This window comes from Aegilops tauschii, chromosome 2 (assembly GCF_002575655.3).
Source record: "Aegilops tauschii subsp. strangulata cultivar AL8/78 chromosome 2, Aet v6.0, whole genome shotgun sequence".
Taxonomy (NCBI): domain Eukaryota; kingdom Viridiplantae; phylum Streptophyta; class Magnoliopsida; order Poales; family Poaceae; genus Aegilops; species Aegilops tauschii.
The window spans coordinates 524,443,621-524,469,522 of NC_053036.3; the positions used below are offsets into that span (position 1 = coordinate 524,443,621).

General features: G+C 51.7%; 1 protein-coding gene across 3 annotated transcripts; it reads left to right on the forward strand.

Annotated features, from left to right (window-relative positions):
- The first annotated feature begins 9,939 nt into the window (after positions 1-9,939).
- Positions 9,940-15,289, forward strand: LOC109763567 (anthocyanin regulatory R-S protein). Of its 3 annotated transcripts, none has more exons than XM_040399590.2 (9): positions 9,940-10,034; positions 10,386-10,556; positions 10,678-10,932; positions 11,074-11,170; positions 11,344-11,358; positions 11,447-11,503; positions 13,758-14,426; positions 14,581-14,970; positions 15,079-15,289. In XM_040399590.2, the coding sequence occupies exons 2-9, from the start codon at positions 10,408-10,410 to the stop codon at positions 15,148-15,150; spliced, it is 1,704 nt and encodes a 567-aa protein (XP_040255524.1). In that variant the 5' UTR covers positions 9,940-10,034; positions 10,386-10,407; the 3' UTR covers positions 15,151-15,289. The 3 variants fall into 3 exon arrangements, with proteins under 3 accessions (XP_040255524.1, XP_020177997.1, XP_045089167.1); XM_020322408.3 differs by having other exon boundaries at positions 10,016-10,069; XM_045233232.1 differs by lacking the exon at positions 13,758-14,426 and having other exon boundaries at positions 10,016-10,069.
- Positions 15,290-25,902: the final 10,613 nt, after the last annotated feature.

Genomic DNA, 25,902 nt, shown 5'->3' on the forward strand with positions numbered 1-25,902 from the left:
TTTTTGCCATTAAACGGGGGTCACCTAAGTTGTCTGGACGTCTAAACTGCCCCAATCCGGCACCAAAACAGTGGAGGTTTGGGGGAGTCCAGATATCCGCCACGGCGAACTATGACACTCCGGCCCATCCAAAAGCCCCACCCGGAGCTCACGTTTCTCCCTGGTCCGTCCATCCTCCTGTGCCATGTATCCATGCTAACGGACTCCGACACAGCCTTTGTACCTCCTCGGGGGGCGCCCAAGTCTTTTTGGACCTCCGCCATCCCACCAAGGCGCCCGATTGGTTTTTCCTACACCGCCATTCCACCCCGGAACCGTCCACAACCCAGGTATCCTTTGCCTCTGCCGACGGCGCCCATGGCGGACACCATGCCCGGCAAGTGCTCAATCAAATGCCATTGCTAGTTTTTTTACGTTCTCATTGTTTACTTTGAAGCAAACACGATCGGTTCGAACGAGGAGTTCTTCTATGTCGAGTTCGTGGATTCATATTTGTCGGTTGAGGAGGTGATGTTGAAATGGCGACGATCAAGGCGATTCCTGAGGACGCGGAGTGTGCAGACGAGCATTTTCTCAATTACAATGGTTCAATAAAGGGACATCTAGTGTTGAAGCGACAGATGGACCAATGCCATATAATATCATACGACGACTGCTTTGCGCTCGATGCGCTATCAGAACCCTATTTCTGCCATCGATTTTGGATGCGGTAACATGTGCTCGAACACATCTACCAGCGTATCGGGGACAATGATGATTACTTCAAGTTGAAGAGGGATGATGCTGGAAACATTCGGTTCTCTGGTTATCAGAAGTGCACCGCTGCTATTAGGATGCTTGCATATGGCACGGCTCCAAATTTGTTGGACGAATACCTCTGGATGGCTGAAAGCACATGTCTCAAAGCCATGGTCAAATTTTGCTAATATAGTTGTCAAGATGTTTGGACCGGAGCACTTGAAAGAACCAAATGTCGCAGCACAACAATGCTCATGGCAATTGAAGCATCAAGAGGGTTTCCAGGTATGCTTGCATCCCTCTGAATGCACTACAAATTAAAGAACTGCCCACATGCTCAACTGGGTCAATACGAGGGCCATTGCAAAAAAAACACCAACATTCATGAAGCACTTTCATCACAAGGTCTATGAATTAGACACTCTTTTTTGGCATGCTTAGGTCTGACAATGACATCAACATGCTGCAATGGTCTCCATTGTTTGTAAAGTTGTGTGCGGACGAAGCTCGTACGTGCACTATACCATCAATGATCATGCTCACAACATGGGATACTATCATTGTGATTGTATCTATCCTCCGTGGGCGACCTTCATCAAGACAGTCTCTAAGCCAAGGGGTAACAAAAAATGACACTTTGCCACAAAACAAAAAGGTGTGCTACAAAGGATGTGGAGAGGGCATTTGGAGTGCTCCAAGCCGTTTTGCAGTTTTTCATGGGCTTGCTAAACTATGGGATCCAAAGACACAATGGGAGGTGATGACAGCTTGTGTGATCATGCACAACATAATTGTGGAAGATGAGCGTGAGGAGTTCGCCAAGGTCTGTAATTTCAAGAGATGAATGATCATATCCATCTTCCCGAGCAGAATCCGGCGATGTTTGAGGATTCTTCCAAATGCACCAGCAGATTCATCCTCGAGGAACTCATGAGCAACTTAATAATGATCCCGTTGAGCATTTGTGGGTGTTCAAAGGAGAAACCTATGACTTGTGTTCCAATAAGTTGAATTCAAATTTAAACTATTTTATTTCAAAACTTTATATCTATATTATAATATCTATATTTGAATTACTACTGCATTGGAATATTGATCTTTCAATATCAAAGAATTGGGCTATTTATCTTTGATTATTTCCAGCGCTCTGGATATAGGGAAATTTTTTGGCCGACATACATTTGATGCCTACAGTTGGATGGCTGGCACCTCGCCTACTATCTGCGGATATGTCCACACACATTTTGTGCCACTGGACTGGTGTCGGTGTACAAAAGTAGGGGCACTCCTTTGTACCCCTTTACTTGTGCACGGGCAGTCGGAGCCACGCGCCACGGCCGCACTTAGCAGGGCAAGGGAGGGAAGCCGGAGAGAAGCCGAAGCCCAAGACAAACAAGGAACGCCAAAGAGCAAGGGGGCGAAGTGGACCCCCCCCCACCCCCCCCCCCCCTCCCGGCAAGGACCTTGCCGGGGCGGCCTCCGCAGCACCGGCAAGAGCCTTGGCGGGCAACTTGCCCAACACCAACAGAGCGAGCCACCCTTAAGCCCACGGGTTCCGACCCAACCAACTACGTTGGAACCAAGGCTCGGGAGGCACCACTGTGGTGGCATGCAGATCTTTGTCAAGATCATAAACATGTGAAATCAGATCAGGACCAGAAGACGGCGACCCTCGGCGGGATCCCAGCCGAGGGAATCCACAAGACCCCCGGCAAGCGCCTTGCCGGTGACGACTGCGACGCCACGGCAAGACCCTTGCCGGGCCCCCCGGCAAGACCCTTGCCGAGGACATCAGCGGGGCCACTGCCAGACCCGCACCAGCAAAGACCCCACCGCCGTCCCCAAGCAGCTGCTAGCTCAACCAGCTGGGCAGGCACTTGCGTGGCGACGGGCGACCTCTACGCCAACTCAGCAAGCGCCTGCGTGGTGGCATGCAGATCTTCGTGAATGCTCCACCACCGCGCCACCTCAGCTGCCTGCCTGCCTACATGGTGCCGCATGCATCGCTGGCCTGGGCGCGTGTCGAAGCAAGGCGAGGCGACAACGGACGGGACGGGCCTCATTCCCGTCCCCGATAAAGCTAAGGGACACCTAAGCGATGCATTAAATGCGTCTTGTCCTGTAATACGGGCGATAAGCTCGCAGCACTGTAGACCTTTCCACCTCCTGTGTGCCACTGTGGCAGCCCCTTTTCGACTATAAAAGGAGGCCCATGGCATACTGGAGGGGGATTCTACTCTTTTGGGCAGGTTACACCCGTAGCTAGCTCAAGAACACAAGAACACTCAATACATCCACCAAAGCAGGACTAGGGTATTACGCATCCTCGCGGCCCGAACCTGGGTAAACGATCCGTGTGCTTTCTGTTAGACCTGCTCTTCTCACGACCCCGCGCCCCACCAACCGTAGTAGGGATTCCAGTGATCCCATAGGTGTCGTTTCCCCGACATCTTTGGCGCGCCAGGTAGGGGGCGCAGTTGTGAGAATCTGATCTAGCAGTCAGCCTAGCGGTTCTTCATCGCCATGGCTCCCAAGAAGAAGACGATCGAGCTTGACGGCACCATCTGCGCATGTGGTGGACACCCGTGCGACGGCAGAAAAGCTAAGTCATGCGAAACTTTAAGCAAATTCCTTTTTATATATGAGGTTATTCCCCTCGGAGATCTCGTTCTTTGTATGGAGAACCTGCACGCAAAGGCCCCCTCCCCTGCAATTGGCAACGCCATTGTTCTGTTTCGAGTCCCCTCAACAGCTCAAGCGGCCGCGTCGAGAGTGGCAGGGTAGCCTTCCGTAATTGGCAACGCTCTCGATTCTGACTCGAGTCAACCTCAACAGTTCGAGCGGCCGCGTTAAGGGCGGTAAGGTGGTTCGTCCTTCAGCAAGCACACCCGGCATGCTAATGGGGATCCGTCCTCAAGACGCCGCCCTAGGTTTACGCGCCAGCAAGCCTACCCGGTTAACGTAGGGTGGACATACAAAGGAAAATCGAACAGGAAAATAACATGCATTGTGTCAAAAGTACTGCAGAGTTATATTACATCACTTGTTGCCGCAGTTCTAACTAAAGATAAAAATCGTCTTGGTTGTGAACCTGCAGCAACAAAAAGAAACGGGGTGCCTAATCCCGGCGCTGGCCCTCCACCCTCTGAATTCTTTCGATACCGCTGATGATGGGCTTGATACGCTCCTTGAGCGGCACGAGGTCAGCATCCTCCGGCAAGCTCTCCAGCGCGGCGTCGAAGTCGAGGTCAGGATACCAGTACGCCACCTTGGTGAGGACCTTGGTCATGGCACCCCGGCAAAGTCTCCGGTTGGAGTGAAGCTGCTCCAGGGCCCCGAGGACGCCCTCGAAGAACAGGGTCAGCTTGTCGTTGGTAGTCCCGCTGCGCTCTGGGGCGTACCTCACATTTGGCATCCCCATGGTAGCCAGCTGCGTGGTGATCCTACCGGCGACATCCTCGAGGCGGCTGATCCAGCGATTCTCGCCCTCGACAAAATCCTTGTGGCTGGCGGCTTCGTTCCTCCGCTGCAGCTTCTCGGCCTCCAGATCCTTGGCCAGGGTCTCCTCCTGAGCCTTGGCCTCTGAGAGCATCTCCTCGAGGCCCTCCAGCTTCCGCTTCAGGTCTTTGATGGAGTTGTTCGCTTCGGAGAGCTCCCCGGCCCTGCTGACGGCCGCGCCGTTGAGCGTGTCCTTCTCCTTGGACAGCTTCAGGGCCTGCTCCTTCAGTTCGTCCCGCTCTGCCTCCAGCTCCTTCACCCTGCCGGCGTGAACCAGAGCCTGGGCATCGAGCGCCTCCCTGTGCCTCTGCTCCAGCTCTTGGGTCCGCTGCACGACGAGTTTCTCCACCTCCTCATCCTTGCCGTGGAGCGTTGCGGCAGGCTTCTCCTCACGCGCGGCAAGGTCCTCCTCCTGGGAGTCCAGCGCGGCCTGGTGCTGGGTTCGAGCGGCCTCGACCGCGGCGGCCAAGTTCTTTGCCGTCTCCTGGGCCTTATCGATGTCGGCCTGCTTCATGGTGAGCTCCACATCACGCTTGGCCAGCTCGCCCTGGGCAGCCTTCAGCTCTTCACAAGCCTGGCGGAACCAAGTATGCGTCTCGGCAACGCGCACCTTGAGGTCCGCCTCCGCCTTGTCCACCGTTGCCATCCTGGACTTGGCCTTGTCCACGCGGGCGCGATGGAGCGCTTGGAGCTTCCGAAAGTTGGCGCCCATGGCCTGAAGAAGCCGCTCCTCCTGAGAACCGTCGCCACCGGTGCTCGGCTCATCAACAACCTCGAGCCCGGCGGCGGAAAGCACCTCCTCGTCGAACACCTCTCCCTCGACGGGAGCCCTGGAGCTCGACGCCCCTGGAAGGTGGACGAAAAGGTCGTCGCCCACCCTCAGATACCTGCCGGAGCCAGAGGCAGCAGAGGAGGAAGGCTGGTCATCAACCACCTCCTCCTCGCAGCGGCCTTGCCGGCCTCCCCGGCAGACCCCTTGTCGGCTTCCTCGGCGGTGTCCTTGCCAGGCTCCCCGGTAGGCCCCTTGGCGGCGTCCTCAGCAGCGCCCTTGGCGGTCTCCTCGGCAGCAATCTTCTCGGCCTCCGCCGCGGCGTCCTTGGCGACATCCTCGATGATGGTGTCGACGTCCTCTGGGTCCACCGAGGGGAAATCTAGATATCGAGAAGGGGATGAGGCGAGGCCAAGATCAAGATTCAGAAAGAGCAGGGACGGAAGGCAAGTGGCTTACCCGTGCCGGGCTGGGAAGCAGAGGTCCCCTCCCCGCCAATGTTTGGCACTGAGGCAAAGCCACCAGCGCCCGAGTTCGCCTCCTCCTCCTCCGTGTGCATGGGCTCGGTGCTTGGCGCCCTTGCCGGGGACGCTCCTCGGGGCGGCGTGGTCGATGGGGGCGGCAGCGTGCTGGGGGTAGCCTTCTGTGGCTCCTCCTGTTGCTGTCCCCCTCCTGCAATCGCGGCAAGGTTAGCACCAAGGGACCGTGCCCTCAACACACGTTGACGAGGGGCGAGTGATGGACTTACGCTGGGGGCTGTGCCGAGGGCTGCTGTCTAGACTGCTCAACACCACCAGCGGTGCGCCAGCAGCGCCTACTGGGGGTTGGCCGCCCGCCGAAGCCTTGGCCCTCTTCACCCTCTGGGCCAGCGTCTCCGCGTCCCTGCAAAGATGAACACAAATCGAGATAAGTGGCACGGTCTGAGGGGGGTGGAGAAGATAGAAAGGAACAATACTTACTCGTCCTCCACCTCCTCCTCTGCTGCTTTCCTCTTCCTCCTTGGGCTGAGGGACCCGAAGTCGAAGGTGACCCCTGCGTCGTTGTCTGCCGGAGGAGGGGAAGCTGATGGAGTCCGAGGGCGTTTGGACGAAGAAGAGGCGGTCTCCCCCTTCTTCGCCACCGCGGCCTTCACCGACTTCTTCGCCGCCGCGGCCCTTGTCTGGCGCCCGGACCCCTCCTGGGCTTGCCGCGGTTGTACGGCCCTGCCGGGTCGGACCGGCTCGCTAGAGGTGGCCCACCGCAGGACTCGCCCTCTCCCCGTGGCCGGAGGGTCGATAGCCTCGGCCTCCTCGGACGACGACTCGTCGACCACATCTTCGACGAGAGGAACCCCGGTGTCGGCGTTGCTGGCCTCCCCAGTGGCCTCCGCCCACTGGGCGAGCTCCTTCTCCTATGCTTCCGCCGTGGCCTTGTCCTCCACGCCGCCGGCGCTGCCGGCCTCCTTGGCGAGCTCCGCCTCCATCGCCCTGGTGGCGATGTTGTCCAGCTCCGCCTGGGTGGTGTCCTGGACGAGTCGCGGCTCGGCGGTGACGTACCCCTCATGCAAGGTGTCGAAGAACTCCTGCACTTGAATTTCCTCCGGCTCGACACCAGCTCGGGTCGAGACCATGCACGTTGAAGTCCGGCATCATGGCGATGATGTCGGTCCGGCGAGAGTTGTTGCTCAGCGGGACCACTCCCGCCGGCAACTTAAACAAGGGCCCCTTGGCGACCTTGCCGGCCTTCGCGGCGGCCCTCGCGGCCTTGCCGGACCGCTCGACCTCGCCATCGCGGTTCACGCCGAGCTGGAAGAGCCGTTGGCAGAGATGGGCGTGCCTCATCACCGTGAGGTTGTGGTCGAGGCCGGGACGGAGCCTCATGATGTCGGCGGCGTTCGTGAAAAGCCAGGCCGGCCTCCCCTTGTTGTGCAGCGGAGCGATTCGGCAGCGGATGAAATCCGCCCCGATCATCTCAAGGGTGAGCCCGGCCTCGGTGAGGCAAAGAATCCTGGTGGTGGCGACCGTAAGCTTCGCATCGTCGGCATCAACATCACTCCAGTCGTTCCGCCGAACCGGCGGCTCCTGGCGAACCCGGCAGAAATCTTGTGGATCATCCTCCTCGATCCAGCACCACCGGCCCCGCCATTCTTCCCACCTCTCCTTCTGAGCGCCCTCCGGGTATGCCCCCTTGGACCGTGGGATCCAGGTGACGCAACCGGAAATGGTGCCCCCCGGTTGGATCCGAGGGAAGAAGTAGTGGCGGAAGAGCGCCGTGTTGGGATGCACCCCGGTGAAACCCTCGCAGAGGTGCGCAAAGAGAGCCATGCACGCCACGGCATTTGGAGTAAAATCCAAAACGTGGAAGCCGTAGGTGTGCATGATGTCATTGAAGAAATCCGAGAAGGGGGGCAGAGGCCGCAAGAGAAGTAATCGGCAAAGAATGGATACTGATTTGGGGCGGCCTCGGCGCAATTGGCGGGGATGACGCGCGTGGCTGGATGCCCCGTCGTCTCTCCCCCCGTCTTGCACCCCCATAGGGGCTTGAAGCAGTCCCGGAGCTCGAACACATCGATCGTCCAGGGGAAGTTGGCGAGATGCATCCGCTGCGCCGCCAACGCACTCTCCGGCGGCTCCGTCGCTCCGGCATCCTTGGCCACTCCCTTGCCCTTGGTGGATTTGGGGGCCATGGCGACTACGAGGGGCGAGGTACGGAGTACAGCAAAGATGCGGCAACTACGAGCAAAGGCGGAAAGCTCGAGAAAGAGGACGAAGGGGGAGGCGGCGGCTCTGAGATTGGAGAAGACGCAGGAAGGGGGATAAAGTGAGCAGCGCGCTCGCGGTTATCCCTTTTTACGGGGAAGGCGCGGGCCGCCTCCCTTCCCATTAACTGCGACGTGACGCATGCGTGCGGGAACCGCATCGCGCATGACCCCCACGTCACGCACGCCCCTCCACGTCGCGCGTTCAACGCAGGTCGTGGGGAAGCGCAGTGGACGGAACAGTTACTGCGGTAAAAATTCGCCCCACCCGCCCGCGCACCGTTCTGGGCCTGGCCCAACAACGTGTCGCGCTTATGTGTGGCCCAGGGGGGCTCCTGTCGGTGTACAAAAGTAGGGGCACTCCTTTGTACCCCTTTACTTGTGCACGGGCAGTCGAAGTCACGCGCCACGGCCGCACTTAGCAGGGCAAGGGAGGGAGCCGAAGAGAAGCCGAAGCCCAAGACAAACAAGGCAACGCCAAGACCAGAAAGAGGGCGAAGTGGGACCCCCCCCCCCCACCCCGGCAAGGCCCTTGCCGGGGCAACTTGCCCAACACCAACAGAGCGAGCCACCCTTGAGCCCACGGGTTCCAACCCAACCAACTACGCTGGAACCAAGGCTCGGGAGGCACCACTGTGGTGGCATGCAGATCTTTGTCAAGATCATAAACATGTGAGATCAGATGAGGACCAGAAGACGGCGACCCTCGGTGGGATCCCAGCCGAGGGAATCCACAAGACCCCTAGCAAGCGCCTTGCCAGGGATGACTGCGGCGCCACGGCAAGACCGCCCGGCAAGACCCTTGCCGAGGACATCAGCGGGGCCACTGCCAGACCCGCACCAGCCAAGACCCCATCGCCGTCCCCAAGCAGCTGCTAGCTCAACCAGCTGGGCAGGCACCTGCATGGCGACGGGCGGCCTCTACGCCAACTCAGCAAGCGCCTGCGTGGTGGCATGCAGATCTTCATGAAGGCTCCACCACCGCGCCACCTCAGCTGCCTGCCAGCCTACAAGGCGCCGCATGCATCGCTGGCCTGGGCGTGTGTCGAAGCAAGGCGAGGCGGCAACGGACGGAATGGGCCTCGTTCCCATCCCCGATAAAGCTAAGGGACACCTAAGCAATGCATTAAATGTGTCTTGTCCTGTAATACGGGCGATAAGCTCGCAACACTGTAGATTTTTCCACCTCCTGTGTGCCACTGTGGCGGCCCCTTTTCGACTATAAAAGGAGGCCCATGGCATACTGGAGGGGGATTCGACTCTTTTGGGCAGGTTACACCCCGTAGCTAGCAAGAACACAAGAACACTCAATACATCCACCAAAGCAGGACTAGGGTATTACGCATCCTCGCGGCCCGAACTTGGGTAAATGATCCGTGTGCTTTCTGTTAGACCTGCTCTTCTCACGAACCCGCGCCCCGCCAACCGTAGTAGGGAATCCAGTGATCCCATAGGTGTCGTTTCCCCGACAACTGGTGATCCGCGTTGGGGCTGCCCTAAGTACATGTCTTGTATGTATGGCCACAAGGACAAGGAGCCTTATATATCAAGTGGATTATGCGTTAGCTACCTTGGTGAAAATTGAAATACACATACACACACAACTTTAAAAACATGCTTTCTTATTGCATTATGGACCTACATGTCATGCCCCAATCCCCACTAACCTCCTCGTAATTTTCACACTGCGAGCGAACGACCACACCTGTAAATCCAGTTGGTAATTTTCTTCCATAGATAGATGCATTATCCTGTTGATGCCGATGGTAGATTCCTCGGTGGGGTGCAAATTAATGGAGGTGCTGGAACACACGTACAAGACTTTCGCAGTTACACTCTAATTTACTAGATTAAGTATAGTTCTCTTGGTAGAACGTCTCTGCACTACTCCTGGTGACACTATAATTGCATCGGCAGTGATGCTCACCGTGTTTCCTCAGGCGTCGTCGAGACGTCGAATATTCAGTGCCTATTGGCCCTACAACTGACTTGCGCGCCCCGCTCACTTCACTGTCAAACGGAAACAGAGATCGGTGAGGACTGCGTGCATCTCACTCCATTTTTACTAGCAGTCAGAAAACCAAGCAAGCATGCATTGTACTACTACACTAGCTAGAAAGTGATGGGCCTAATTGTATGTTGGCGCAGTACAGTAGTGTCCGAACAGTACTTTGCTGTTGAACGTCGCAGTCACTCGTTCCACGTCTGCGCTGCAAGGACAGATCTATATTATGCCCTGGATTCTTGGTGCATTGCATATATAGCGGCTCCATCTTCCTCCCCGGACGACAGGTTGGCCTCTGAGCTTCTTGGTCTCCATAGCTCAAGTAAACCTTTAACCGCCTTTAATTTAGTTGGAAGTTTCTCCTCCACTCATGGCTAGCTACCTAGCTTAAATATCTCTTAGACTCTTACTTCCTTAGTTGTTCTAGCTTTCGATCTAGTATGTTCTTTGTGATCTTGGTTGAGAAATCTGCCGCCAAGTTTCTTAATTTGCATCGGTGCAACAGAGCAAAGAGATTTCAGCTTGCATGGACTAAATTAGCTACTATATATACAAGAAATGAAGCTATAGCTCCATTGATTTGTTTATTTTTGCCTCCTTGCTTGCTCTAACTTCACCTCGTTTGCATGAATATGTAGCAAGGAAGGAAATTGCGTGGTAATGGCGCTGCCGGTAGTTCATCCGAGCCAGGAAGAACCCACCCTACCGCCGCCGGCCGGGAAGCAACTCAGCAACCAGCTCGCTGCCGCTGTGAGGAGCATCAACTGGAGCTACGCAATATTCTGGTCCATTTCAACCAGCCGTCCAGGGTAATAATAATTTATAGACGAAGAGTACATCCGATTGAAGCAACCACTCCAACTAGCTGCAATACTTTTCAATTTGTCAGAAGCAAGCCGTTTTCTTTCCTCTTACGATTTTGTTCCGTAGGGTTCTGACGTGGAAGGACGGGTTCTACAACGGCGAGATAAAGACGAGGAAGGTCACAAGCTCGGCGGACCTCACCGCCGACCAGCTCGTCCTGCAGAGGAGCGAGCAGCTGCGGGAGCTCTACGAGTCTCTTCTGTCCGGCCAGTGTGACCACCGGGCGAGGCGTCCCGCGGCCGCGCTGTCGCCGGAGGACCTCGGCGACGCCGAATGGTACTACACGGTCTGCATGAGCTACGCCTTCCGCCTTGGCCAAGGGTATGTACCTCCAGAACAACTCTTCTAATCCATTACCAATCCACAAGAGGAAAGAGCTAGTAACTTTTTCTTGGTAAGATATATTAGATGTGGTGCTAATTTACTGAAGAGTGAAGACTGATGTGTTTATTGTTTGGTCAGGTTGCCAGGCAGAAGCTTTGCGAGCAACGAGCATGTTTGGCTGTGCAATGCTCAGTGCGCAGACACCAAAACCTTCCAGCGCGCGCTCTTAGCAAAGGTACCTACTACGGTTAATCGAGCTGTTAGCTCACTCTCTAATACGGGGTACTATCTGATTAATCTGCACCCGATCTATATATGTACTCCTATATATCTTTGCCTATTGTTAACTAATTAATATCATGATGTCTACTATGTATGCGCCCATGCTACCTCTGCCGGTTCACCCAGACGGCGTCTATCCAGGTTAGCGCACGTCATGCACCTTATCACCTGTGCTTACCGTGCAGGTTTCTGACCCCGACTGCACGTGTCTTTGGTAACATTTTTTCAGACAGTCGCCTGCATTCCATTGATGAGTGGTGTGCTTGAGCTCGGGACAACAAATACCGTGAGTTTTTGTCCCATCAACCACATGATGTTCTCCTTTTAACATATTTCCATAATCTACTTGTACAAACTGTGTGTGGTTCTCTCCTCTAGGCACGAGCTAAGACAAACAAACTACCCCAAAAAACTGGAAAGTGAACCCGGCCGTACTACATAGAGTCTCTTTGTTTAAAAATGCAAAGGGTGTGACTAGCTCCCAGTCAAGTAACATAACATAGTACAAGAAAGAAAAAGGAAAAAAACTAAAAAGAAAAATTTACACATATCTCTATAAGATCTCACGAATATAGAATCGACTGAGACATACAAGTCTTAGTCGACTGAGATTTAGTAAGATTGAAATGCAAAATGTGTTAGATATATGTATCTATATATTTTCTTTGCATGCTACTCCCTCTGTAAACTATTATAAGAGTGTTTATATCACTATTTTAATGATTTAAACACTCTTATATTAATTTACAGAGGGAGTACATCTTTCCATATATGGCTAGACAATAAGGACAAATACTCACATGCATGCGTAGATCTAGTATTTCCAGATCCAGACATCTGTCTTTTGTGTAGCTCACATGCATGCTACAATATCTCTTTTAATCAAACGTTACACATATGTACAAGAGATCTATATTTACGTGTAGATTTATGTTCATGATTCTTTTGAAACATGTAAGTGTTATTTTGTTTTTTTCAAAGTTTCAGGGCTGAGTAGAGCCTTGAGCTCTAAATGATGCACTTAAGTCTGTTGCACAAGTTTGCACCCCCCCCCCCTCCCCACCCACCCACACACACACACACACACACACACACACACACACACACACACACACACACACACACACACACACACACGCAACTATCTCTTTTGATGCCTCCGCTAAACTCTCCTAGGGTGGTTCAAATTGCACAAACCTATCGGCCACCACCACCCTCCTAGTCCGTCACTCCTCTTGTTGCTGTCAGCAAGACTCCATTTTCTTATGGTGAGGAACACAAAGGGCGAAATCATACACCACTCCAGTGGTCACTTGGCTAGGTCTTGTAACATAGGAGGCATGCGGCGATCGATGGTGTCGTACCTCTGACTCGCCCATCTCGCCTTTGGCACTCTATTATTCCTCGGGGACAGAAGGGGTGGCGTAGCCTGGTTGTTCCTCTTAGAGAAAAGGCTTGAGGCGACATACCTGGTTGTTCATCCCGATATCGTGGTGCTTGGTTTCTAGCGTCACATCATTTTGGGTCCTAGTGTAATGGTTTTGCCCACGTGCTTCGGCATATTTGTTTGTGGCATGCTTTTTGATAGGTGTGGTAGGATGACTTTAATTTTTTGGCGACTTCTTTCCTTATCAAGTGCGACTTGGATCGGGTGTTCTCGCACGACGATGTCACCATGGAAACATGTGGCTTGACCAACGGACTTGGAAAACTTTAAAGTCTTTCATGGGTATAACGCTTTCACCATTGCATTTCGATATGTGAGCTCCCAAGTTGTCCATGGTAAGATGACACTTCTTCTCTTAAGTGCATGTGGCTCCACTGACGACGTTCGCTTGAGAATGGCAATGTTGGCTTGGCAAGTGGGACGGTAAAACAAACAACCTCAGGCCTGGCCTTTCTGCAATTTAGTTGAACCTGATGTAGTTGGGAAGTTCTCTGTTTTAGTCTTTATTGGTAGGATTTAGCAATGGTGGTGCATCCACATTGTTCCCTTTTTCTCGACAAAGGATGCATACACATCGTCCCTTACAGGGGCAAATCTCATGTGCAACAATTAGGTTGAGTTAAACCCATTAGTTATTTCACAATGTGATCGCGGGCTGGGGCGGAGGCAATGCGGGTAGAAGAAGGGGTCTGTGGGGAAGATAAACAGTGTCCTCGGGCCCGGGGAAGGCAGCCGTTGGACGGTTCAAATATAATTGATTGAAACTGTTTTTTTCACTCGTGTTGACTGGCTGTCCCTTAGTTTTTGCCGGTAACTTTGGAATATACTATACATTTTTTGTTTATCATCACAATATGTTGTAAGATGAACCAAATGCTCCTATTTCTAGCTTCGCCATGAGCCCCATGAGTCATTGTTTTCGTCTCCTCGAAACGCATTAATAAAGCCGAATATATAAGAATGTACCATTTGCTGCGAGACCCTCATCAAGTCATGACCAAACCAATCCACGAGTTTTTCCGGTTCTTCACCAAATGAAATGCTAGCGATTAATTCTGTTGAATAAGCAAGGTGATTTCAATCGATTTGCTAGGTTTTGGAGGACATGGACATGGTGAACCGGATCGGCACATCTTTCTGGGACTTGAAGTTCCCAACATGCTCGAAGTCGGAGGAGCCGAACTCCAGCCCATCAGCAGACGATACTGGGGACGCTGACATGGTGTTTGAAGACCTCAACCATAACACCATGGCCACGATGATGCCCGGGGAACTCGAGCTAGGGGAGGTCGAGTGCCTATCCGACGGTAGCCTCGAGCAGATCACGAAGGAGATCAACGGGTTCTACGGCCTCTGCGATGAGCTGGACGTGGGGGCTCTTGAGGAAAATTGGATCATGGGTGGGTCTTTCGAGGTCATGTCTTCGCCGGAAGCGCTGCCGGCGCCTGCCGCCACCGACGGGATCACTGATGGTGCTGTCACTTTTAGCTCTGTTGAACCCTCTCGCTCATCATGCTTTACGGCATGGAAGAGATCGTTGGACTCAACAAAAGACGTGGCTGCGTCCGTCGCCGGGGAGTCGCAGAAGTTGCTGAAGAAAGTTTTGGCTGGTGGCGCATGGGCAAATAATGGTGGCGACGGTACTGCGAGAGCTCAGGAAAGCACCAACACAAAAAACCATGTCATTTCGGAGAGGAGGCGGCGAGAGAAGCTCAACGAGATGTTTCTGATTCTCAAGTCGTTGGTCCCGTCCATTCACAAGGTAACACGTGCACACCACCAAAAAATACTCCCTCTATAAAGAAATATAAGACCATTTAGATCACTACGTTTTTCTTTACGAAGGGAGTAGAAAAAAGAAGTTCTAGACAGGTGTGTTTCATACCTTTATCTTTCTTTATGAATTGTGATTGCAGGTGGACAAGGCATCCATCCTAGCTGAAACGATAGCCTACCTCAGAGAGCTGGAGCAGAAGGTGGAGGAGCTAGAATCCAACAGGGTGGCCGGAACAGCCGTCCGAAAACTCCATGACGTCAGTGGGAAGAAGGTGTTAGCTGGTTCCAAGAGAAAGGCGTCGGAGCTCGGCGGGGACGACACGGAGAGGGTGCTCCCCAAGGACGACGGCCCGAGCAACATCGTCAACGTCACCGTGACGGACAAAGAGGTGCTCCTGGAGGTGCAATGCCGGTGGAAGGAGCTGCTGATGACGCAAGTGTTCGACGCCATCAAGAGCCTCCGCCTGGACGTGCTCTCCGTGCGCGCGTCGACGCCCGACGGCCTCCTCGCTCTCAAGATACGAGCTCAGGTGAGGTCTGGTAGCAGCTGATTAATTAAGCTCGATCGCGCAGTAGAGATGCAGCATTAACGGGAGGCCAATATTGATTTACTGATGTGCTTTGGTGAACTGTTGCAGTTTGCCGGTCCTGGCGCCGTGGAACCCGGGATGATCAGCGAAGCGCTTCAGAAAGCTATACGCAGGCGCTGAAAGGACGCGCTGAAAGCGCGACACTGGTGCTGTAGATCCGTAAATCTGGTGGCTATGTTCTTCAGACATGACATTATTTCTTTCGTCCGGTTGTGCAGTGATGCGGACGTGACGAAAAGATTTCCGATTATTGCATCCACTTGACATCGTGTGAACCCCAGAGCTCGGCGGTGCACGATGCGCCTCACGAGCGCGCGCGGTGCAACCACCAGCCTCGCCCATGCCGGCCGTTCGGCGGTGTATGGCGCGGGTTGCGCCTCGCGTGGCATCGCATCCGCATTGGTGGCAAGTCTCGACGACGCGACGGGGCGCGACCAGGTCGGCCCCGCTTGCTCGCTCGGCTGCGCGACAGCGCGCGTGCGCCAGCGACGCCGACCGGGGCGGCTCGTGCCCGCACACGTCGCGGGCTCCTGACCATACAGAGCGCGACCCTGCGCGTCATGTAACCTTTTTGTCCGTACCGTTCCGGCCGGATGCGGACGTGGCGTGGCGTGGCGACCTGGCTGGACGCGCCGGGCCCCGGTGGGGTGCGGTTGTCGCACCGCACGTGCATGGAGCCCACGCGCGGCGTCCCACTCGCTCGGGGGCAAAATTTCTTCCGAGATACAAATTCAAGATCTGACCCGGTTTGAAAAAAAATTCAGGATTTAACCTTTTTACCGCCAGGGGCTCTGGTGGTAGGGTTAGACAGCCTACCGCCAGGGCCCCTGGCCGTAGGTACTAATCCACGTCAGCACGCGGACACGACCGCCGTTCCTCCTCCGTCGCACCCTATCGCCAGGGTCTCTGACGATAGACTGTCTAACCCTACCGCCAGAGCCTCTGACGGTAGCGAAAGGGTCAAATCTTAAAATTTTTTAAACCGGGGTCAATTCCTGAATTTGTATTCCAAAAAGGTCAAAACATGAAATTTGGCCTCGCTCGGGCGCGGGGTGCCCTGGCGCGCCCAACACCTGTTCGTCGTCACCGCGGCTGGCTGGCAGGGTCTTCCCGCGCTTCTTTCCGGCGGGTTGAATCAAGCGCCGCTGGGCGATTGCTTTCGTCGTTTGTACCTGTGCGGACTGCGGAGGAACTATGGTTTTGTGACGCGTACGTTTAGTTTGCCGAATAGCAGTCCGTGTGAAGTACACACCTGCTATTTTCGACAGTGGGTGGCTCATGCGAGAATCAACGTCTCATGCTCCCACCCTCAAAAAAGAAACGACTCATGCTTCCAATTTTCTTTTCCGAGGGAAACAACAGGATCCTTTTGTGTATTCTTATTGATTTCAAATAAGGTTTTTTTTTTATACCACCAGTTGTATCTCACTACTCAGTTTACCGTAAGGAGTTTCAACTACTTAAAAATGTCATCTCTCCGTTAGGTGCTTGCTAAAAAATGCCACTATGCACATTATTGTCACCTCAAAGCCCATTTAACATGTTATATGGCCAAAATACCTATGGACCCACATGTCAGCTTTTCCTCTATCTCACTGCGGTAAAGTGTGGGTCACATTCGATATCTAACAACGTTCTTATTTTTCTCTAAACTTATTCACTTGCTTAGTCCTGAAAAGTGGGACCCACACGCATCATTGTGGGATAGAGAGAGCTAACATCTAGGTCTAGGGGTATTTTGGCATATAGCATGGTCAATGGATTTGACATGACAGTAATGATGTCTAATGATTAATTTTAGCAAATATGTAACATAACAATGGCATTTTTTAGGTGTCTAGTGGCATTTTGAGCAAACATCTCACGAAATAATGACATTTTTGAACAGTTGTAATTGCTAATGGCAAAACTGAGTAGTGAGACACAACCAATGGTATAAATAGTAAAAATCCTTCAAATAAATGATGCACGGCATTTCTTTCTTGCGCGAAAGTACATGGCATGTTTTTCAAGCAAGAAACAAATACAACACGTAGTACAACAACAACAACAACAACAACAGCTAGTCCTAAAATGCCCTTTATCTGAAACTATTGGTCCAATCCTTCGTATGACAACTCTGACCAAATGCACCATACACCACTCTAAGCAGCTGTCGGAATTCCGTTCCGTAAGAACACTTGCCAATCACCTAACTAAGTTTATGTTGGAAATATGCCCTAGAGGCAATAATAAATGGTTAATATTATATTTCTTTGTTCATGATAATAGTCTATTATTCATGCTATAATTGTATTGTCCGGAAATCGTAATACATGTGTGAATGCATAGACCACAAAGTGTCCCTAGTAAGCCTCTAGTTGACTAGCTCGTTGATCAATAGATAGTCATGGTTTCCTGACTATGGACATTGGATGTCATTGATAACGGGATCACATCATTAGGAGAATGATGTGATGGACAAGACCCAACTTAAGCATAGCATAAAAGATCGTGTAGTTTCGTTTGCTAGAGCTTTTCCAATGTCAAGTATCTTTTCCTTAGACCATGAGATCGTGCAACTCCCGGATACCGTAGGAGTGCTTTGGGTGTGCCAAACGTCACAACGTAACTGGGTGACTATAAAGGTGCATTACGGGTATCTCCGAAAGTGTCTGTTGGGTTGGCACGGATCGAGACTGGGATTTGTCGCTCCGTGTGACGGAGAGGTATCTCTGGGCCCACTCGGTAATGCATCATCATAATGAGCTCAATGTGACTAAGGCGTTAGTCACGGGATCATGCATTGCGGTACGAGTAAAGAGACTTGCCGGTAACGAGATTGAACAAGGTATTGGGATATCGACGATCGAATCTCGGGCAAGTAACATACCGATTGACAAAGGGAATTGCATACGGATTGATTGAATCCTCGACACCGTGGTTCATCCGATGAGATCATCGTGGAGCATGTGGGAGCCAACATGGGTATCCAGATCCCGCTGTTGGTTATTGACCGGAGAGGCGTCTCGGTCATGTCTGCATGTCTCCCGAACCCGTAGGGTCTACACACTTAAGGTCCGGTGACGCTAGGGTTGTAGAGATATATGTATGCGGAAACCCGAAAGTTGTTCGGAGTCCCGGATGAGATCCCGGACGTCACGAGAGGTTCCGGATGGTCCGGAGGTGAAGAATTATATATAGGAAGTCCAGTTTCGGCCACCGGGAAAGTTTCGGGGGTTACCGGTATTGTACCGGGACCACCGGAAGGGTCCCGGGGGTACACCGGGTGGGGCCACCTGTCCCGGAGGGCCCCGTGGGCTGAAAGTGGAAGGGAACCAGCCCCTAGTGGGCTGGGGCGCCCCCCTTGGGCCTCCCCCCTGCGCCTAGGGTTGGGAACCCTAATGGGGGGAGTTCCCCCTTCCCTTGGGGGGCAAGGCAACCCCTTCCCCCCCTTGTGGCCGCCGCCCCCCTTGAGATCCCATCTCTTGGGGCTGGCGCACCCCCCCCCCCAGGGGCCTATATAAAGGGGGGGAGGGAGGGCAGCACACAACAGCCTTGGGCGCCTCCCTCCTCCCCTGCAACACCTCTCTCTCTCTCGTAGAAGCTCGGCGTAGCCCTGCGGAGACCCGCTACATCCACCACCACGCCGTCGTGCTGCTGGATCTCCATCAACCTCTCCTTCCCCCTTGCTGGATCAAGAAGGAGGAGACGTCGCTGCACCGTACATGTGTTGAGCGCGGAGGTGCCGTCCGTTCGGCACTCGGTCATCGGTGATTTGGATCACGGCGAGTACGACTCCGTCATCCACGTTCATTGGAACGCTTCCGCTCGCGATCTACAAGGGTATGTAGATGCACTCCCTTCCCCTCGTTGCTAGTATACTCCATAGATGCATCTTGGTGAACGTAGGAAAATTTTAAAATTATGCTACGATTCCCATCAGTGGCATCATGAGCCAGGCCTATGCGTAGTTACTATGCACGAGTAGAACACAAAGCAGTTGTGGGCGTTGAGTTTGCCAATTCTTCTTGCCGCTACTAGTCGTTTCTTGTTTCGGCGGCATTGTAGGATGAAGCGGCCCGGACTGACCTTACACGTACGCTTACGTGAGACAGGTTCCACCGACTGACATGCACTAGTTGCATAAGGTGGCTAGCGGGTGTCTGTCTCTCCTACTTTAGTCGGAACGGATTCGATGAAAAGGGTCCTTATGAAGGGTAAATAGAAATTGGCAAATCACGTTGTGGTCATACGTAGGTAAGAAACGTTCTTGCTAGAAACCTACAAACCACGTAAAAAACTTGCAACAATAATTAGAGGACGTCTAACTTGTTTTTGCAGCAAGTGCTATGTGATGTGATATGGCCAGAAGATGTGATGAATGATATATGTGATGTATGAGATTGATCATATTCTTGTAATAGGAATCACGACTTGCATGTCGATGAGTATGACAACCGGCAGAAGCCATAGGAGTTGTCTTTATTATTTTGTATGACCTGCGTGTCATTAAATAAACGCCATGTAAATTACTTTACTTTATTGCTAAACGCGTTAGCCATAGAAGTAGAAGTAATCGTTGGCGTGACGACTTCATGAAGACACAATGATGGAGATCATGGTGTCATGCCGGTGACAAAGATGATCATGGTGCCCCGAAGATGGAGATCAAAGGAGCATGATGATATTGGCCATATCATGTCACTATTTGATTGCATGTGATGTTTATCATGTTTTTGCATCTTATTTGCCTAGAACGACGGTAGCAAGTAGGATGATCCCTTATAATAATTTCAAGAAAGTGTTCACCCTAACTATGCACCGTTGCGAAGGTTCGTTGTTTCGAAGCACCACGTGATGATCGGGTGTGATAGATTCTAACGTTCGAATACAACGGGTGTTGACGAGCCTAGCATGTACAGACATGGCCTCGGAACACACGCAATACACTTAGGTTCACTTGACGAGCCTAGCATGTACAGACATGGCCTCGGAACACGGAGGACCGAAAGGTCGAGCATGAGTCGTATAGAAGATACGATCAACATGGAGATGTTCACCGATCTTGACTAGTCCGTCTTACGTGATGATCGGACACGGCCTAGTCGAATTCGGATCATGTTTCACTTAGATGACTAGAGGGATGTCTATCTGAGTGGGAGTTCATTAAATAATTTGATTATATGAACTTAATTATCATGAACTTAGTCTAAAATCTTTACACTATGTATTGTAGATCAAATGGCCCACGTTGTCCTCAATTTCAACGCGTTCCTAGAGAAAACCAAGCTGAAAGATGATGGCAGCAACTATACGGACTGGGTCCGGAACCTGAGGATCATCCTCATAGCAGCCAAGAAAGATTATGTCTTAGAAGCACCGCTAGGTGAAGCACCAATCCCTGAGAACCAAGACGTTATGAACGCTTGGCAGCAGCGTGCTGATGATTACTCCCTCGTTCAGTGCGGCATGCTTTACAGCTTAGAACCGGGTCTCCAAAAGCGTTTTGAGAAACATGGAGCATATGAGATGTTCGAGGAGCTGAAACTGGTTTTTCAAGCTCATGCCCGGGTCGAGAGATATGATGTCTCCGACAAGTTCTTCAGCTGTAAAATGGAGGAGAACAGTTCTGTTAGTGAGCACATACTCAGAATGTCTGGGTTGCACAACCGCTTGTCTCAGCTGGGAGTTAATCTCCCGGATGACGCGGTCATTGACAGAATCCTCCAGTCGCTTCCACCAAGCTACAAGAGCTTTGTGATGAACTACAATATGCAGGGGATAGAAAAGACCATTCCCGAGGTATATTCAATGCTGAAATCAGCTGAGGTAGAGATCAGAAAAGAACATCAAGTGTTGATGGTGAATAAAACCACTAAGTTCAAGAAGGGCAAGGGTAAGAAGAACTTCAAGAAGGACGGCAAGGGAGTTGCCGCGCCCGGTAAGCCAGTTACCGGGAAGAAGTCAAAGAATGGACCCAAGCCCGAGACTGAGTGCTTTTATTGCAAGGGAAGTGGTCACTGGAAGCGGAACTGCCCCAAATATTTAGCGGACAAGAAGAAGGCCGGCAACACCCAAGGTATATGTGATATACAAGTAATTGATGTGTACCTTACCAGTACTCGTAGTAGCTCCTGGGTATTTGATACCGGTGCGGTTGCTCATATTTGTAACTCAAAGCAGGAACTACGGAATAAACGGAGACTGGCAAAGGACGAGGTGACGATGCGCGTCGGGAATGGTTCCAAGGTCGATGTGATCGCCGTTGGCACGCTACCTCTGCATCTACCCACGGGATTAGTTTTAAACCTCAATAATTGTTATTTAGTGCCAGCTTTGAGCATGAACATTGTATCTGGATCTCGTTTAATTCCAGATGGCTACTCATTTAAATCTGAGAATAATGGTTGTTCTATTTATTTGAGAGATATGTTTTATGGTCATGCCCCGCTGGTCAATGGTTTATTTTTGATGAATCTCGAACGTGATGTTACACATGTTCATAGTGTGAATACCAAAAGATGTAAAGTTGATAACGATAGTCCCACATACTTGTGGCACTGCCGCCTTGGTCACATTGGTGTCAAGCGCATGAAGAAGCTCCATGCAGATGGACTTTTGGAGTCTCTTGATTACGAATCATTTGACACGTGCGAACCATGTCTCATGGGTAAGATGACCAAGACTCCGTTCTCCGGAACAATGGAGCGAGCAACCAACTTATTGGAAATCATACATACCGATGTGTGCGGTCCAATGAGTGTTGAGGCTCGCGGAGGATATCGTTATGTTCTCACTCTCACTGATGATTTAAGTAGATATGGGTATGTCTACCTAATGAAACACAAGTCTAAAACCTTTGAAAAGTTCAAGGAATTTCAGAGTGAGGTTGAGAATCAACGTGACAGGAAAATAAAATTCTTACGATCAGATCGTGGTGGAGAATATTTAAGTCACGAATTTGGTACACACTTAAGGAAATGTGGAATAGTTTCACAACTCACGCCGCCTGGAACACCTCAGAGAAATGGTGTGTCCGAACGTCGTAATCGCACTCTATTGGATATGGTGCGATCTATGATGTCTCTTACCGATTTACCGCTCTCATTTTGGGGTTATGCTTTAGAGACTGCCGCATTCACTTTAAATAGGGCACCGTCTAAATCCGTTGAGACGACACCGTATGAATTATGGTTTGGGAAGAAACCTAAGCTGTCGTTTCTAAAAGTTTGGGGATGTGATGCTTATGTCAAGAAACTTCAACCTGAAAAGCTCGAACCCAAATCGGAAAAATGTGTCTTCATAGGATACCCTAAGGAAACTATTGGGTATACCTTCTACCTCAGATCCGAAGGCAAGATCTTCGTTGCAAAGAACGGGTCCTTTCTAGAGAAGGAGTTTCTCTCGAAAGAATTGAGTGGGAGGAAAGTGGAACTTGATGAGGTGATAGTCACCCCTTCCGAACCGGAAAGTAGCGCAGCGCGGGAAAATGTTCCTGTGGTGCCTACACCGACTGGGGAGGAAGTTAATGACGATGATCATGAAGCTTCAGATCAAGTTGCTGAACTTCGTAGGTCCACAAGGACACGTTCCGCACCAGAGTGGTACGGCAACCCTGTCCTGGAAATCATGTTGTTAGACAATGGTGAACCTTCGAACTATGAAGAAGCGATGGCGGGCCCGGATTCCGACAAATGGCTAGAAGCCATGAAATCCGAGATAGAATCCATGTATGAAAACAAAGTATGGACTTTGACTGACTTGCCCGATGAGCGGCGAGCCATAGAAAACAAATGGATCTTTAAGAAGAAGACGGACGCAGATGGTAATGTGACCATCTACAAAGCTCGACTTGTCGCTAAGGGTTATCGACAAGTTCAAGGGGTTGACTACGATGAGACTTTCTCACCCGTAGCGAAGCTGAAGTCCGTCCGAATCATGTTAGCAATTGCCGCATACTATGATTATGAGATATGGCAGATGGACGTCAAAACGGCATTCCTTAACGGCTTCCTTAAGGAAGAGTTGTATATGATGCAGCCGGAAGGTTTTGTCGATCCTAAGAATGCTAACAAAGTATGCAAGCTCCAACGCTCAATCTATGGGCTGGTGCAAGCATCTCGGAGTTGGAACATTCGCTTTGATGAGATGATCAAAGCGTTTGGGTTTACACAGACTTATGGAGAAGCCTGTGTTTACAAGAAAGTGAGTGGGAGCTCTGTAGCATTTCTCATATTATATGTGGATGACATATTATTGATGGGAAATGATATAGAATTCTTGGAAAGTATAAAGGGCTATTTGAATAAGTGTTTTTCAATGAAGGACCTTGGAGAAGCTGCTTATATATTAGGCATCAAGATCTATAGAGATAGATCAAGACGCCTCATTGGTCTTTCACAGAGTACATACCTTGACAAGATATTGAAGAAGTTCAGTATGGATCAGTCCAAGAAGGGGTTCTTGCCTGTATTGCAAGGTGTGCAATTGAGCACGGCTCAATGCCTGACCACGGCAGAAGATATAGAACAGATGAGTGTCATCCCCTATGCCTCGGCCATAGGGTCTATTATGTATGCCATGCTGTGTACCAGACCTGATATAAACCTTGCCGTAAGTTTGGTAGGAAGGTACCAAAGTAATCCCGGCAAGGAACACTGGACAGCGGTCAAGAATATCCTGAAGTACCTGAAGAGGATTAAGGATATGTTTCTCGTTTATGGAGGTGACGAAGAGCTCGTCGTAAAGGGTTACGTCGACGCTAGCTTCGACACAGATCTGGATGACTCGAAGTCACAGACCGGATACGTGTATATTTTGAATAGAGGAGCAGTAAGCTGGTGCAGTTGCAAGCAAAGCGTCGTGGCGGGATCTACATGTGAAGCGGAATACATGGCAGCCTCGGAGGCAGCACAGGAAGCAGTCTGGATGAAGGAGTTCATTACCGACCTAGGGGTGATTCCCAATGCGTCGGGCCCAATGACTCTCTTCTGTGACAACACTGGAGCTATTGCCCTTGCGAAGGAGCCCAAGTTTCACAGGAAGACCAGACATATCAAGCGTCGCTTCAACTCCATTCGTGAAAGTGTTCAAAATGGAGACATAGATATTTGTAAAGTGCACACGGACCTGAATGTAGCAGATCCGTTGACTAAACCTCTCCCTAGGGCAAAACATGATCAACACCAGGACGCAATGGGTGTTCGATTCATCACAATGTAACTAGATTATTGACTCTAGTGCAAGTGGGAGACTGTTGGAAATATGCCCTAGAGGCAATAATAAATGGTTAATATTATATTTCTTTGTTCATGATAATAGTCTATTATTCATGCTATAATTGTATTGTCCGGAAATCGTAATACATGTGTGAATGCATAGACCACAAAGTGTCCCTAGTAAGCCTCTAGTTGACTAGCTCGTTGATCAATAGATAGTCATGGTTTCCTGACTATGGACATTGGATGTCATTGATAACGGGATCACATCATTAGGAGAATGATGTGATGGACAAGACCCAACTTAAGCATAGCATAAAAGATCGTGTAGTTTCGTTTGCTAGAGCTTTTCCAATGTCAAGTATCTTTTCCTTAGACCATGAGATCGTGCAACTCCCGGATACCGTAGGAGTGCTTTGGGTGTGCCAAACGTCACAACGTAACTGGGTGACTATAAAGGTGCATTACGGGTATCTCCGAAAGTGTCTGTTGGGTTGGCACGGATCGAGACTGGGATTTGTCGCTCCGTGTGACGGAGAGGTATCTCTGGGCCCACTCGGTAATGCATCATCATAATGAGCTCAATGTGACTAAGGCGTTAGTCACGGGATCATGCATTGCGGTACGAGTAAAGAGACTTGCCGGTAACGAGATTGAACAAGGTATTGGGATATCGACGATCGAATCTCGGGCAAGTAACATACCGATTGACAAAGGGAATTGCATACGGATTGATTGAATCCTCGACACCGTGGTTCATCCGATGAGATCATCGTGGAGCATGTGGGAGCCAACATGGGTATCCAGATCCCGCTGTTGGTTATTGACCGGAGAGGCGTCTCGGTCATGTCTGCATGTCTCCCGAACCCGTAGGGTCTACACACTTAAGGTCCGGTGACGCTAGGGTTGTAGAGATATATGTATGCGGAAACCCGAAAGTTGTTCGGAGTCCCGGATGAGATCCCGGACGTCACGAGAGGTTCCGGAATGGTCCGGAGGTGAAGAATTATATATAGGAAGTCCAGTTTCGGCCACCGGGAAAGTTTCGGGGGTTACCGGTATTGTACCGGGACCACCGGAAGGGTCCCGGGGGTCCACCGGGTGGGGCCACCTGTCCCGGAGGGCCCCGTGGGCTGAAAGTGGAAGGGAACCAGCCCCTAGTGGGCTGGGGCGCCCCCCTTGGGCCTCCCCCCCTGCGCCTAGGGTTGGGAACCCTAAGGGGGGGAGTTCCCCCTTGCCTTGGGGGGCAAGGCAACCCCTTCCCCCCCTTGTGGCCGCCGCCCCCCTTGAGATCCCATCTCTTGGGGCTGGCGCACCCCCCCCCCAGGGGCCTATATAAAGGGGGGAGGGAGGGCAGCACACAACAGCCTTGGGCGCCTCCCTCCTCCCCTGCAACACCTCTCTCTCTCTCTCGTAGAAGCTCGGCGTAGCCCTGCGGAGACCCGCTACATCCACCACCACGCCGTCGTGCTGCTGGATCTCCATCAACCTCTCCTTCCCCCTTGCTGGATCAAGAAGGAGGAGACGTCGCTGCACCGTACGTGTGTTGAGCGCGGAGGTGCCGTCCGTTCGGCACTCGGTCATCGGTGATTTGGATCACGGCGAGTACGACTCCGTCATCCACGTTCATTGGAACGCTTCCGCTCGCGATCTACAAGGGTATGTAGATGCA

Excerpts from the sequence above, each read along its gene's own strand:
- LOC109763567 (XM_040399590.2), top strand. The coding sequence starts at position 10,408 with ATGGCGCTGCCGGTAGTTCATCCGAGCCAGGAAGAACCCACCCTACCG. Across the intron at positions 14,427-14,580 it reads TGGTCCCGTCCATTCACAAG|GTGGACAAGGCATCCATCCT; the intron begins GTAACACGTGCA and ends TTGTGATTGCAG. Across the intron at positions 14,971-15,078 it reads CTCTCAAGATACGAGCTCAG|TTTGCCGGTCCTGGCGCCGT; the intron begins GTGAGGTCTGGT and ends GAACTGTTGCAG.